The sequence below is a fragment of the Leopardus geoffroyi genome, chromosome C2 (assembly GCF_018350155.1).
Source record: "Leopardus geoffroyi isolate Oge1 chromosome C2, O.geoffroyi_Oge1_pat1.0, whole genome shotgun sequence".
Lineage (NCBI taxonomy): Eukaryota > Metazoa > Chordata > Mammalia > Carnivora > Felidae > Leopardus > Leopardus geoffroyi.
The window spans coordinates 47701975-47717473 of NC_059333.1; the positions used below are offsets into that span (position 1 = coordinate 47701975).

Sequence of the window (15499 nt, forward strand, 5' to 3'; positions counted from 1 at the left end):
CTTCAATTAAGCTCTTTTCATCATATGGTAGGCCTTCACAAGCCAGTCTTTAAACTTTTTTCTTCCCTTCTAACTCAGTCTTTCCCAGCCTTTTTACATCATGGCACCCATAGAAAATGGCAATATTTTAAAAAAGAAGAAGAAGAAAAGAAAACGGCTATATTCAACACTGGAATGAAGAGATGAGCTACCCTCAACCTGAAGCAAATGGATCAGAAAGCTGACTTGGGAAACAAACTTATCAGGTTGTTTGATAAATAAAACAATCAGAGTAAAGGAAGTTCAAATTCAGTGAGGCAGTCTGTAGATTTTGAGTATCTATTAATGCCAGGTACTGTAGTGGTCCTAGGGCCACAGTGGTGAATAGGAGAGATGAAATTCTAATCCAGGGAGGTGATAGGGGAGTGGGTGTGTGGTAAGAGGTAACTAAGGCATTTAAGAGGAGTGAGATAATGATTCCACTCCTTTTGTGTGGAAGCAAGACTGAGGAAAGAGAAAAGGCAGGGGAATTGGTTACAAGACTATTACAGTGGCTCAGACCAAGGTTGAGTGGTGGAAGTGATGAGAAGGTTAGTTAAAGGGTTAGATTTGGGATATATTTTGAAGATTGATCCCAAAAGACTTACCAATGAATCAGATGACAAAGCAACCAAGAGGGCGATGCTGCCACTTACTGAAGTGGAAAAGGTTAGGTGAAAGGAGTTGGAATCCAGGGCACAAGAGGAAGACTGATCCTGGGAAAAGATCAGGGACAGTGGGAAAGTGAACTCACATGGGAAAGGCAGCAGAACTGTCTGGAAGCTGTGTCATTTGAGATTTGGGGTCGTGAACTGGAATTCTTAGTGAGTTCTTAAATAGCACCTAATTTAACTCTACTGAAAATACCTATTTTGTATAAGTGGATTTTTCCCTTATCTTTTACCTGTGCCAATAACTTACATTTACTTTTGTTCTTCTTAATCCTATCTCCTGGCCACTCCACATCTTAAATTTTGTGTTTACCAGTTCCTTAAAATCACATATGTATTTTTTGGTCTCAACAGTTTTTGGTTTTCCCTGTATTTGAATGGCAAAATGGCATCTGAAACTTGGCATTTAACTCAGCATTATGTTTCCAAAAATATATCCATATAGTTATGTGTGTTAATTCATTTCCTATGCTTAATTGAATGATGATGCTATAATATAGCTATCCATTTTCCTATAGAAACACATTTGGGTTGTTTCTGCTTTTTTGCTATTACTAACAGTGCTGCTGTGAATATTCTATAGTGTTCAAAAGTTTCCCAAGTATATCTATTTAGGAGTGGAAACTGCTGGACCATCAGGTATGTAGGTTTACCTTTACAGGGTTGTGCCTAATTTCTTTTCCAAGTGGTTATTACCAATTCACACTCACAACAGTCAGGTCTAAGAATTCCCACTGATGCACGTACTCTCTAGAATTTGGTAATGTCTGATTTTTAAAAGAAATTTTAATGTTTATTTTGGAGAGAGGGAGAGGGACAGAGCATGAATGGGGGAGGGGCAGAGGGAGACACAGAATCAGAAGCAGGCTCCAGGCTCTGAGCTGTCAGCACAGAGCCAGAGGCAGAGCTCCAACCGAGGAACCCCCAGATCATGACCTGAGCTGAAGTCAGGTGCTTAACCCACTGAGTCACCCAGGAGCCCCAGTGTCTGACTTTTTAATTTTGTCAATTTCTGCATAAAAAAAAAGTATCCTATTGTGGTCTCTTTTTTATTTCCCAGTGTCATTTCCTAAGTTTATTGGTCACCACACTTCTTTTTCCACACTAGTATTTCTTATTTAACTTTCCTTTTCAATAACCCATCAATCATCGAAATCTTCTGCCATCTACATTTTCTCATGAAAGGCACATTACTTTTGATGATTACAGATTATTTTATATACCCCACATTTATACCTAATATCTTCCCTTTCAGGGCATTTAAGGCATACTGATAAAGTCTAATCAGTAACGCATTTATAAGCCACCTATTAGGTGGATTTGGGGTAATTTTTTCACGTATGGCTAATCCTATCCTCATGATTAAGATCCTCTGTCCTTGTCATTTCCAAGGATCTATCCAATCATTCCTTTAGATCTTTATTCTTACAAATTCTATCTCCTGTACCCTTGTTGGTGACATCTGGAAGGGGGCTCATAGCCTACTCATCTTTAAACAACTATTCCAAGCCCTGTGCGTGTATTTCACACAATTTCGAATGATTTTTGTGTACGCAGACCATTCTGAAAAAATATGTCCACACTTACTTTACAGGAGGCCTCAGCACTCAGCAGCTATTTCCTGCCCATCTCTGCCAGTTCACATCGGAGGTGAGTTAAGAAGTACTAGTCTCTTACCTGTAGTTAAACAGTAACGGACTCCCTCCTTTTGTTTCACAAAACGTGGTAACAAACTTAATGGAACAGGGCGTAAGGGAGACGGACGACTCAACTCTCCGGACCACTTGTGTCTTTTCGTGGGTGAGCCCTTCCGGACCAGTCAATATTTTCTTAACTCATATAGTAAAAAAAGAGCAGTACACCAATCTACAGCAAAGGCCCAACATTCATGGTCATGAATGCTTGCGCACGTTTCCTAAGAGCAAACTATACAAACACAGGCGCCCAAACACAGACACACAAACGAAAACATACCCACGTGCTAAATTTTTTTCCCGCTGCACAAGTTCTTTGAAACGGAACAGGGAAAAATTGTCTTAGCATCCTGTTTCACACTTTCGTCAATAGCTTTTCAAGAGGAAAAAAAAAAAAAAAGAAAGAAAAAAAAAAAACTAAGAAAGTTTTTTTTTTAAGTTATTTAAAAAGATAATAATCTTTCTTGGAGTTATGTGCTTTCTTGTCTTTATGCTTTTCTGAGGGTGAGTTACCAGACAGATCTTGCCCATCAGTACTTGTGTGGAAACTGCGACAAGATGGGCGGGGAGGCCTGCCCTGGGGAGGCGGGGCGGTGTGTGACGTCATCGCCACGGGGCGGAGGCGACGGTGTCTAAAGAGACTCGGCGCGTGCTGCCAACGCTGGCCTCCCGGCTTGGAAGCTGCTAGAAGACCAGACGCTGTCCGCTTTCCCTTGGTGGTCCACCCACACCTAGTCCCGCCTGGAGATGGCAGACGATCTTGGAGACGAGTGGTGGGAGAACCAGCCTGCAGGAGCAGCCAGCAGCCCAGGTACCCGCTCTGCCCACCCTGCTGCGGGGCCTCCTCTGAGCTCCCTCCGCCCCACCCCAAGTGTTTCGAAAAGCCTGTGCCCCCGTCCGCCTCTGGCGGTCAAAGCGTTTGTCCCCGCGGTGAGGTGCCTACCTGTGGGAGTGCAGGAGCACCGCAGAGGAAGTGGTGCGAGAGCTTTATTACAACGTGAAACCGTGTGACATTAACTCAGTTTTGCCCGCCAGTCAGGAAGGACCCTTTTCCCAAGCTCTTCCTTTTACATATTTAACACATAAGAGATTTTTCGTGAATACAGGGAGTTTGGGCGTATTGGTTAAGGGTAACTCTTAGATTCAGACTGCTTCTGTTCAAATCGCAACTCTAGCTCTCTTAGACTGTTTTGTCTCCTTTTCCTCATCTGTACGTGAAGGATAATAATGCTAATTGCAAAGATTGTTGTGAAGATTAAATAAAGATAATACAAATGGTGCACTTTAGCGCAGTACTTGGCACCTAATATGTGCGAGGTAAATATATACTGTGTTTTTTCTTGCTATCATCGTCATGTTATTTGGACTGTTAGACCCTGAAGGAGGTTTAGATAGAGAGCATCCTGTGAACTCAACCATTTTATAGAAGAGGAACATGAGACCTAAAGATGTCAGGTTACTGACTTTGAACTTTTCAGATTCCATATGGGTTAATATACAGTTACCTTTTTTAATCATTCTCCAAAGTCTGCCTCTCTTCTCTACTAGATTCTAAGATTTTTTAGGACAAAACCAAAATCTGATTCATGTGTACAGTCCACTGGGCAGTGTACATGATTGACACTTGATCCGTATATGATGCAAATATTAATTTTGAAATTATGTGTTGTGAAATATCCATTAAAAAATGCAAAGTTCTACAGCATTGTTTCCAGAAGGGCATCCCTCAGGTACAGACTGAGCAGATGTCATTCTTAAAAAGGTAGCCAGTGTAATACTTCATTAAACTTTCTCTTTTGCAACTTGTTTCTAGGAAATATCGTTCTGTGCTTAAAGGTACAAACACTCTTCTTTGCAGGCTGTAGTGTTCCATATTTACTTTAATAACCCTTCCCCCCACCCCCTCAACTGAGGTGTTTAAAGCTATATTTTATGGTGTGATTTAAGTATAGAAGTCTGTTAAGAAATTGAATTCCTTTTGAGTGGTGAAGGGGATCCTATTTTTTGGTTCTAGCCTTGCCTCTTGCCCCTTACCAGCTGTATGTCTCTCAAGTTAGTCACCCTTTAGAAGGAAAGAAATTAATGTGTATTGAGTGTCTATTATGCGCCAGATATTTTCATAAATACAAATTAATTTAATCTTCATAATATGCTTAAAAGATAAGTGTTACTTTCAATTTTATGGATGAGAATCTAAGAAAAGTTCAGTAATGTTCTTGGAAACATACAGCAAGGAAGAGGTCTGGGATGAAGTTATGCAAGTGTGCCTGAGTTTCCAAGTCACACTTTATCCCCTATTACTATGTGGCTTTGCCGAGCCTCAGTATCATGATATGTAAATTGAGGGGTCCTTAGAGATCACGTTTTTAAGGGTTTTGATCAACCAACAGTTGTAAACATTGGATCTAGTTAGAATTTTAAAGTGCTGCAGCTTCCGTCATCTAGGTTGCCAGAATTCCCATCAAGGTAGTAAGTTAGAATCACCCTGCACCTTAGATTCCTTCTAGTTGTATGATTAAGGTTTGAAAATTGTTGACTTGAAGCGTTTCAGGGGCATTTGCTTAGTTAACTACTTTTAAGCATAGTGAGCATTTAAGCTTCCTTGAGATCTGCTTGATTTTTTATTGGTGATTTGCCTAAGTAATCTGTATTGTATTTCTAAATCAGAAGAAATCACAACTGAACCAACTCAGATTTCCTTATTCTACTACGTTAATGGGGTCATCCTAAAATGTGTGAACTATATTTTGTTTTGAAGGTCAAAGGGGAAATAGTGCCTTAAGTCAGAGAAAGGAAAGATAGTTGCAGTGATGCCTTTATTCCGTTGTGTGCTCTGCTACTTGCTTATAAAAGTAAACCTATTCCCTTATGATCTGTTTTCCATTCACACTTATGGTAGCAAGAAGCATTTAGTCATTCACTCAATAATCTACATCTAGAACAAAAGCTCAACATTCACAGACATGAATTCTTATGCATGTTTTCCAAGAGCCAACTATGCAAATATACAGATTCCCAAACACTGACACACACTGTGGATGACATCTGTCTAACATATCCAGTTATCTACTTATTGTCTAAGGAAATCTACTATTTTTGCTGGTCTCATGTCTTCTTAGATGTGGTAAGTAACTGAGAGGCTTTTACTGAAGCTCTCGATCTGTTTATCACTCTTTTTGCATACATCTTAAGGCCTATTCAGGACTTACCATTTTTGTGCTAGAATCCTGCATTGCACTGGAGACCAGCATGGGACCTAGCACCTGGTGTTAGGGAGATGTTAGCTGAATAAGTGCACACATGCCTGCTGGATGCTATAGAGTTCTTACTGATCATGTATATAGATAGACGTATAGTTTCTCACCCAGTTAAACATTTTTGAGTACAACAGGCCATGCTATTAGAATTTTGCTGGGACTGTCCTAGTCCACCTGGGATGTCATCCTTTTGACATTATTGTTGGTGGTTGGAGTCATGGCCCAGAATAAGGCAACCGAGAATTGCCTCTGCTGCAGAGTGTGCAGCCAGTCTGCTTCACAGAACAGAACCTAAGAGTCATCTAATGGCATCTGACATTTCATTTTATTTCATTGTACTTATTTCCTTCCTTCCTGCCCACCTTAAGAAATTATTTGAAGTGATTTATAGTATACAGTACATGTATTAGAATCATAATTTCCAAACATTAATGCTAAAGTGAACAGATAAAACGCCTGAGGTTTCATGTAGTTGACCAAACTGCACTTTCTCAGTATGAAGCTGAAAACTGAGAATGTCATTCCCAGCATGGATCTGGGACTCAAGGAGCAGAGCCAAGAGTTTCTGCAGTTGGAATTGGTCATGTGATCATTCAATTACTGAAGGGAACATTGATCGTTTTCCCTTTTTATCCCCAAAACTTGCCTATTAAATTACCAAGTCAAGTGTCCAGCAGGCATCTCAGTATACGAGTCTGGAGCTCCTGGGTTGGGTCAGGTCTAGAGTTAGAGATTTAGGAATGACTGGCACATGTATAGCTACTTTTAAAGAGGATATTTTAGCAATGTTCCAAATTCTCAGCCCCTATTTTTTTTGAGGAGTGCTTTTCATATGCTTCCCTAGCTCATTCTGAATCTTCAGTGCTACTTCTTACCAAGCATCTAACTAGAAAACTCAAGTGTAAACACACTTCTATATACAGTATAGGGAGACTATAGATAATAATACTAACTTACATTTGTTGAGTGGTTTTTATGTGCCAGATACTGTGTTGACTGCTTTATGTGTACTAGCTCATTTAATCTTCACATGTATACCATGATATAGTTACTATTATCCCTGTTTTATAGGTGAGGAAATTGAGGCACTAGGTGGTTAAGTGGTTTCTCCAATGTTGTTTAGTTGGTTAAGTTGGAAGGCTGTGATTCATAGGCAGGCAATCTGAAACCAGTCTGTGCACTTAAATTTCTTATAATTATTCTAATTATCAGTGGTAAGAATCTCATCTCTAAAATAACAATCCTTTATCAATTACAAGAGGCTCATAGTTTACAAACCCTTTTGTTTATATGCATCGTTATCAAATTGTGTCTATTAACTCCTACTCTCCCAAAGTTTATTCTTTTAAAGAACATTGACTACTCAGAGATACAGATAAGTAGGTTGTATCATTGGGCTTTGAGAACAATCTTTGCCAGGAAGTCTAACTTGATCCTAGAGCTCAAGACTCACACACCTGGCAGTCTTCTTCAAGTCTTTGCTTATTTAATAGCAATGTCAAATGAAAATGAGAGCCATCTACTGAATTAGTTGCTTTTTCTTCAGACTTCTCTCTCAGTAAATTAAATTACCAATTACCCAATTTCACAAACAAAAGCCTAGAATATCCTGATTTATTCATTTATTTTTTTTCTTTCACCCCTCATGTCTGATCTATCAAGTCTTGTCTTTGCCTCTAAGACATCATAAATCCCTTTTTTTCCATTTTTCTCCTAACTCCCTCAGAATACATGTTATCTATCATCATCATGCACCTTAACCACTGCAATAAACTAACAGGACTCCCAGTTTCTGTCTTGTCCTTCTATGGACTGTTCTGTAATTAGCAGCCAGAGTGACCAGAGTGATCAGATCTCATTCCTGCCTAAACCCTCCAGTGGCTTCCCTCTGACCCACACAATACAACCCAGGTTACTTACATGACTGGTATCTGCCAAGATATTCTACTACTTACTCCCCTCTAGTTTGTGCTCTTCTACCCACACCAGCCTTTATTTTGTGCCTCAGTAGGCCAAGCTCATTCTGTCTTGGCTCTTAGCAATAGCTATTCCTTTTTCTTTCTTCCTGTATTTCTGATGACTGGCCTTTTCTTAGAACATTAAGACCTCAGTTCAGACATCACCAAAAGAGAAACCTTTCCTGGTCAGCCAGTCTGAAGTAGCCATCTAGTTGTTCTATTACATTATCATGTTATGGTAATTCTCAGCAGAGCACTTACCACCAACTATTATTTTCCTTGTTAAATTATTACATTTGTTAGTATATTACATTTTCTTGTTAAATTATTACATTCTGGTGTGATCCCGCACTAGAATATGAGCTCCCTGTGAGCAGGGATTTGTTTACCTTGTTCTTTGCTGTATCCTCAGTGCCTACATTAGTATCTGGGTCCTAGAGTAGTATCTGGGTCCTGGTACCAGTAGTATCTGGTGCCTAGAGTAGCACTCATTTCATAGCCACATCTTGAAGACCTCAGCACGGAGTTCCACATCTAAAGAAATTTAATCCACTGGAAAAATTATCAAAATCTTGCCCAGGCGTTTGACAGATTTGGTAGATTCTAGTTCTCTCTGAAAATACATTGAAAATCCTTGTGTATAACCGTGTCTACTAACCTTTTATTGTAATCATATTTGTATTTAGTTTTATAAATTTTGTTTTGAAAGGAGAAAACAGAATTTTGCTTTATAATCTGATAATTTCAGGGCACTTGGGTGGCTCAGTCAATTAAGTCTGACCCTTGATTTTGGCTCAGGTCATGATCTCATGGTTTTGTGAGTTCGAGCCCCATGTCAAGCTCTGTGCACTGACAGTGTGGAGACTGCTTGAGATTCACCCTTTCTCTCTGCCACTCCCCCTCTCATGCTCTGTCTCTCTCAAAATAAATAAATAAAATTAAAAAGTAATAATAAACTGATAATTCCTTTTGTTACCTAGATTCAATGTGACTGTTCATTTTGTTTGAGAATGCTGAAACAAGCATTGTAATTTTTGTTGTTGTATTACCATTTTATAGCATTGCCTTCAAATCATTGCTTTATCTGTGAATTCCTCCAAGAGATGAAGAAGTAGGGGAACACCTTGGATCTTTTAAACCTGAATAATTCAAGTGTTTGATTTTTTTTTCTTCTTCTCACACTGAAGTTAGACCTTTACAGTATTAATTTTATCTATAAGCAGCCATGCAGAGTAGATGTTGTAAAACATTGCTTCCACATGTGGAATTTAGACTTGGAATAATTGCAGTAGATTTTGATAACACACAACAGAGAATCAATGTCAAAATCATTTATTGAGCTCTCATGCTTGGCCCTATTTTAGACACTGTGGTGGAATTAGAGGGTAAAACATCTGCTTACATTATGGAATTTATACATTGATATGGTTCAACCAAAATACAAGTGTTATTATTTTAAGACAAATGTTCAAGGGCAAAAAACAGGGACAGGATACATTTTAACAACTGAGAGGAAGGAAAGAGAAGAGAGCATGTGCTACATTAACAATCAATGTTCTGTACTTAAAGATTATATAACAAATGGACCCACAGAGAACCTTCATGGGCTAGTTTTACTTTACTATACAATTTCCATGGTTCTTACAAGTGATTAAACAAGTGGTTCTTGACAACAACTGTGAGCATTTAAAGATACAAATTTATACATCTTTCTCCAATTACATGCATAGTAGTTCTATAATTTTGCAAACTATCTCTGAATCTCTTGAAAAATACCAGGAATTTGGAAGGCCTAGAAATACTTCCATTTCCCCTCTCAGATTCAAAACAACACCGTAAAGTATTTTGTGGCACAAATCCTTTGACCTGTTCTTATCTTATGTTCTTTAGTTGAACACTTTAATGCATTCATAGATTTTATACATTTTACTAAATATCACAGTTTGAAATATAGTTTCCCTATTTTCATCAGCTTTCACAGAATTCTTAATTGAATTCTTAAATTACTAGTATTTCTTTTAAAAATTAGTTGATTAAATTATTTAAGCTCTTATTGAGTTCCTTGCTAGTCTAAATCACACTAGACCAGAGGTCAGAAACCCTCTTTGTAAAAAGCCAGATTGTAAATATTTTAAGCTTTGCTGTGCAGTCACTGTCACAACTACTCAACTCTGCCATTGTAGCATAAAAGCAGTCATACATAATAAATATGTAAACAGATGAGTGTGGCTGTGTTCCAGTAAAACTTTATCTATGGACAATGAAATTTGAATTTCACATAATTTTCACATCTTGTAAAATATTCATCTTTTTTTTTTTTTTTTTTACTATTTGAAAATGTAAAAACTATTTTTAACTTGCAGGGCATACATAAACAGATGTTTATGGCCACATTTGACTTGTGGGCTGCAGTTTGCATACCCCTGCCCCAGATTCAGTGTCAGAACCTGAGTTGTATGTCACATGTTCCTTAAAATAGGAATTTGAAACATATTCCAGAGAGGATTGCATTTTACATCAGTTACTCCATTACTTAGCCCATTATTATCAGTCATATATTAGATTAGTCACATTCTTATTAAAACAGATACTATATTCCAAATAGTTAAAAGGGAATTAGTTCAGAAATCACTGAAGCTAAACAAATGAAGGGCTGAGGAAGGACTCCAGCACAAAAGTTTCAGGTTATTAAAATTCTTGTTACAAATTGGATTTGTTTTTATTCACTTGGGTTTTTATCTGCTTTCTTTTAAAAATTTAACTTAAAATTTATATTAGGATAGATTCTTTTATTTTTATTGTTTTTCAGAGGGTCCGCATTTCTGCAGTAATGGAATTATGTTCAGGAGACAAGATTCTTCATGTTTCAGTTGTGTTACAGATCAAACACCATTTTGTTGAACTCCAAATAGTATTCCCAGTTGTAAGCTGCTTATGCGTTTTTATTGTGTCACGTGTTGCTGTAAAATAAGCACGGTTTGGGGTGCCTGGGTGGCTCAGTCAGTTAGTGTCTGACTTCAGCTCAGGTCATGATCTCGCATTTCATGAGTTCGAGCCCTGCATCAGGCTCTGTGCTGACAGCTTGGAGCCTGGAGCCTGCTTCGGATTCTGTGTCTCCCTCTCCCTCTCTCTCTCTGCCTCTCCATCATTCACGCTCTGTCCCTCGCTCTCTCAAAAATAAATAAACATAAAAAAATTTTTTTTAAATTAGCTTGGTTTTCGGTTTGTGATCCTTTTGTTGAAATAGACTTTGTTATTTTAAAGACTTTTGTCTTAATTGGATTAGAACTGTTACCATTTAAATACAGGATTCTAGTGCTTGCCATAGAAGTGTCACTATTTTCCAACTTTTTTAGTACTTTGTACAGTATCTTGTCTTTCTTTTCTTGCTTCTCTTTAATTTATGGCAGGTTGGCATGGCACTTTAAGGAGTCTCCTGACCTAGGAGAAAACCATTTAGAAATATCCAACATGCAACATATTTTGTGCTCCTCTACAAGGTAAAAACGTTCCCAGGGTCTTTTGCTTTTCTGGGAATATTTCTGGTGCTTGTTTTTCCTGTTTTATGCTTCTTTTCAATCTGTTCAGTTTCAATCTGTTTTTTTTTATTTCCTTTAGCATAATTATCAGTATTGAATGTCACCTGGCATAATTGCTTTTCCAGACCCTATCATATACCATTCTCATCTCTTAGCACATTTTCTCACTTATATGTTGACTGAATGGCCCTTCTCTTCTTCATTCATTCATTCTCTGTTCACTTAACATTACCTGCATAATGCAGGCATGGCACTAAGCACTCTACACATTTTCCCATTGCAACATCCACCTGTTATTACTCTGCACTCCCTTTTGAACTGTTTCTCTCTTATTTTTATGTTAGAGCTTCATCACCTTCTTTTGTAGTCTACTCCCTTCCACTAGTCTCTTACTGCTTTTCAACTTAGGCTTTTCTGCTTTAGGCTTTTAATTCACCTGACCTCCTCTGCATTCTCCCTCTGCCACTTGCCTGCTGGGACTGCTGCACATCATCTCTCTCTTTAGCTTCCATAGTTCAATGCTACCCAAATTTCCTGTTCCTCCTCATTGAAATTGGAGTGGGCCAGGGGTGTTTGTACAGTGACATGAGCACATTGAACCAAGCTTGGCTGGATGAGTGTGGAGAATGGTATTCCTGGCTCCATCCCAGGATAGAAGGTTAAAGCACTGTCCTTCAGGATTTCTTCCAGGATCATGTCTCCAGTTCTTGGTGCAGAATCACAGAGATCCTTGCATCATGCTCTTCATAGAATTTTTTTTCCTGACTGCCGCTTAGTGCAATATACTTCTGTCTCTCATGTCAAAAATGCCTTATTTGTCTGGGCACCTGGGGGCTCAGTCGGTTGAGCTTCCAACTTCGGCTCAATTCATGATCTTGTGGTTCCTGAGTTCGAGCCCCACATCAGGCTCTCTGCTGTCAGTGCAGAGCCTCCTTCGGATCCTCTGTCTCCCTCTCTCTCTGCCCCTCCCCTCTCATTCTAGCTCCCTCTCTGTCTCTCTCAAAAATAAATATTTTTTAAAATGCCTTGTCTTGTAACATTATTGTGTTGCTCTGTCCACACTGAATTATACACACCTTTCTCTTAATTGAGTAAGAGAGTTTTAAATGTGATGAAAGAATTACTTTAGCTTACTACTGCCAGGGGAGTGAGTCTCGCCTTGTAGATGACTGGTGGAATTCAACATTCTTAGTTGGACGTATTCATGGGTTATCAGAACTGCAAGGTACCTAAAGAATTATTCAGCTCTTTTGTTTTACATACAAGAAACTCAAGGCCTACAACAATGAATGCCAAGCTCATTGTCAAATGAGTAAAAAATTAGGATTGGAATTTGAGTCTTGCTGAGTTGACTGTGTTTTTCTATAGCACTGATTTGGGGAAGTGATGTGATTGAAGAATGTCTGATGGGATGATAAATTGTTGCCTTTTTTTAAACACCCAGGACAGTGATTTGTATCTCCCTAAAAGATCTCAGTATTGGTGACCTTTGACTCTTAAATGTCCTGATTGCTTTAGAAAGCAGAAATGCCAATTTAAAATGGTTTTCCTTATAAGTCTAGCAAAGTGATTCCATGGCCGGGCATATATAGAAAGGGCAACTTACTAGAAAAAATGGACAGAAGACTAACTGCCAGTAGTCAAGTGTGTATATTACACCAGTGATTATCAGGTCCGACACAAAGGATGTATTCAGTAGTTACTCATTTTTGTTGTTCCTTTCTTCTTTGTAACTAAGAATTACCACTTTTTTTTCTCCTCCTGGTTGTAAAGAAATCATAGTTCTAGACCTTAAAGTATGATTTTAATTGTGCTGCCATTTTGATGGAAATAATCTGACTTAGTTGAAGCAGATTAGGAATTCTTGCTAGCATATCCTCTTAGCAAAATATCCAGTAAAGTTCTGTGAAATGAAAGAGTTACTTCTGAGTTCACCAGAAAACTTTTGAACCATTCTAATGAATTCAGTCATACCCCATGGTAATGATAAAAGGTCCAACTTTGGAGTGGATTACAAATAGAATGAGGAATTGGAAGAATTTGAGCTATGTACTCCTGTTTGTGTGTATATAAAAATACACACTACAGGTAAAACAATCGTAGATGCGCTCCTCTTTTAGGATCCTGTTTACCGGGTCCAGAAACCTGTGAATGCATTATTCGTCATTTTGCCGCTTCACCATTTCTTAGAGAGATGGCCTTTCCTCTTTGGCCTTCATACTGGTAATTTTAGCTTTCCAGATATTTCTGTAGATGGATGTATCCAGACAGTGCATTGGTATGACTTACCTTTTCCCTCCCATGTGGAGGAAAGTGTTAGAGGTGACAGTCCTTATGATGTGTAGCTTCCCACAGCCAGTGTGGTGAATGGACTTATCCATAGGCCCTGGGGGAGCTTTAGGGGAAAGCTTAGTGTTGCCTGTAGATTTTGGTTTGGGGATCCGTGTTGGGATTCTCTGCTTGCATACCTCCTTGATCTTGAATTAAACAGAAGAACAAAAGGTAGTTAATGGTACAGCTGGTGGAGAACCAGACATTGTACAGGACATAGAGTCAGCCTGGGATTTGACTTCTTTGGAAACACTAGATTCTGGGGACACATCAGATTAAAGACTGTCAAGTTGAAGAAAAATATTTACTAAAGCAATTCTGCCAGCATGTGTTGAGTGTGCTGTGTGCAAGGCCCTCAATAGTAGATGGTACTAAATATAGAGATAAATTGATTGTTTCTTGCTTTTTGGCAATCGTAGTATAGTGGGAGATAAGCAAGAGTAGTGCCCAAATTAATCTCAAAGGGTCATGAGATTGTCAGGGAAATAATTAATTTCAACCGAGGGGTCTAAGAGAGCTTCATGAAGAAAGTAGCATTTGACTTGAGTCTCTAAAAGCAGGAATGGGAGGGTAATTTTAATAGCAGGAATTTTTAATAGCAGGAATGGGAGGGTATTCTAGAGTAAAGGAATACTTTTGGCACCGGGGTGAGAGAATATTTTTGGCAGTGTCACTGCCACTGGGAAATTGGGCCCAGTTGAGAAATGGAGTGACTTCAAATTAGGTTGTATTCGACAGGCAAAATCGGACCATAGACTGGGCCTAGATAGGGAAAATTGTATGTGATTCTACAAACTCTATGTGTTGGGGGAGGGGGGTGGTATGGAGTGGATAGGAAGGACAAAGTCTGGGGGAAGACACATTGTGGAGGTAGAATTGTATTAATATTTGTTCTCTGTTAATATATAAGGAGTGAGGGAAGAGTCACAGATATGTTGAATGATCTTGAGTGGGAGAGTGAGTTGTGGAGTGTGAAAGAGTAAAGGCTTGATTGAGTTCATACTCAGAGATATACTCTTATTTTCATCTATTAGGGAAAAATACTCTTGGATAAAAATACTTGTAAAAAAGATGGGAAAAATATCTCAGCTAACTGTAGTTATCCCATTGTAATCCGTATTTGGTGATGATGATTATTTTCTCCCTCTTTGGTTGCATCATCCTTTCTTTACTATGAGCTGAAAAATATAAATCTTTTAGGGATGCCTGGGTGGCTCAGTTGGTTAAGCGTACGACTTCGCTCAGGTCATGATCGCATGGTTTGTGAGTTCAAACACCGTATCAGGCTTTCTGCTGTCAGCACAAACCTCACTTCAGATCCCCTGTCCCAGTCTCTCTCTGCCCCTTGCTTGCTCATGCACACTGTCTCTCTCTCTCTGTCTCTCTCAAAATAAATAAATATTTTTAAAAGTTAAAAAATATATAAATCTTTTAAAAGGCATTGCGGTTTCATCATAGATTTCTAATACTGATTTTATGGGAATCCTTCTTATATTGTTTCCATTCTATAGAAATTTGTTTCCATGTTTTTATTATACTGGTAAAGTACAGTAAAGTCTTTTTGTTTTGTATAAACGTTTACTTACTTGAAATGCTGTCTAACTTTTATAGCAACCATATTTAGATTTTCAAATAAACATTACATGGACTTAGCTAAAATTATGAATCCTTCAATTAAGGATAACTATATGGTGAATATGCTTCATATGCTTTCTTTTGGTACATTTAGTCAATCTTCTGTATGCCTAGCTGCTAGAAGAGTTTTTGTACCTTAGTGTTCTTACTAACATTTAAAAAAAATTACTTTTATGTTTTTTAAGTTTATATATTTATTTTGAGAGAGCACACGAGAGAGTGCACAAGAAGTGGTGGAGCAGAAAGAGAAGGAGAGAATCCCAAGCAGGCTCTGCTCTGTCATTGCAGAGCCGGATGCCAGCCTTGATCCCATAAACCGGGAGATCATGACTTAAGCTGAAGTCAAGAGTCAGACACTTAAGCAACTTTGCCACCCAGGTGCCCCATCTTATTGAC

At 38.5% G+C, this 15499-nt stretch overlaps 2 protein-coding genes across 6 annotated transcripts in view; one reads left to right on the plus strand and one right to left on the minus strand.

Annotated features, from left to right (window-relative positions):
* Positions 1 to 2986: 2986 nt before the first annotated feature.
* Positions 2987 to 15499, plus strand: part of CMSS1 (cms1 ribosomal small subunit homolog) — a 381393-nt gene continuing 368880 nt past the window's right edge. For all 3 annotated transcript variants that reach the window (XM_045501773.1, XM_045501774.1, XM_045501775.1), the window contains exon 1: positions 2987 to 3194. In XM_045501773.1, the coding sequence (XP_045357729.1) occupies positions 3131 to 3194 (64 nt within the window). In that variant the 5' untranslated portion in view covers positions 2987 to 3130. The remainder of the gene's footprint in view (positions 3195 to 15499) is intronic.
* Positions 10988 to 15499, minus strand: part of FILIP1L (filamin A interacting protein 1 like) — a 301055-nt gene continuing 296543 nt past the window's right edge. For all 3 annotated transcript variants that reach the window (XM_045501767.1, XM_045501768.1, XM_045501769.1), the window contains one exon: positions 10988 to 13614. In XM_045501767.1, coding sequence (XP_045357723.1) covers positions 13423 to 13614 — 192 coding nt within the window. In that variant the 3' untranslated portion in view covers positions 10988 to 13422. The remainder of the gene's footprint in view (positions 13615 to 15499) is intronic.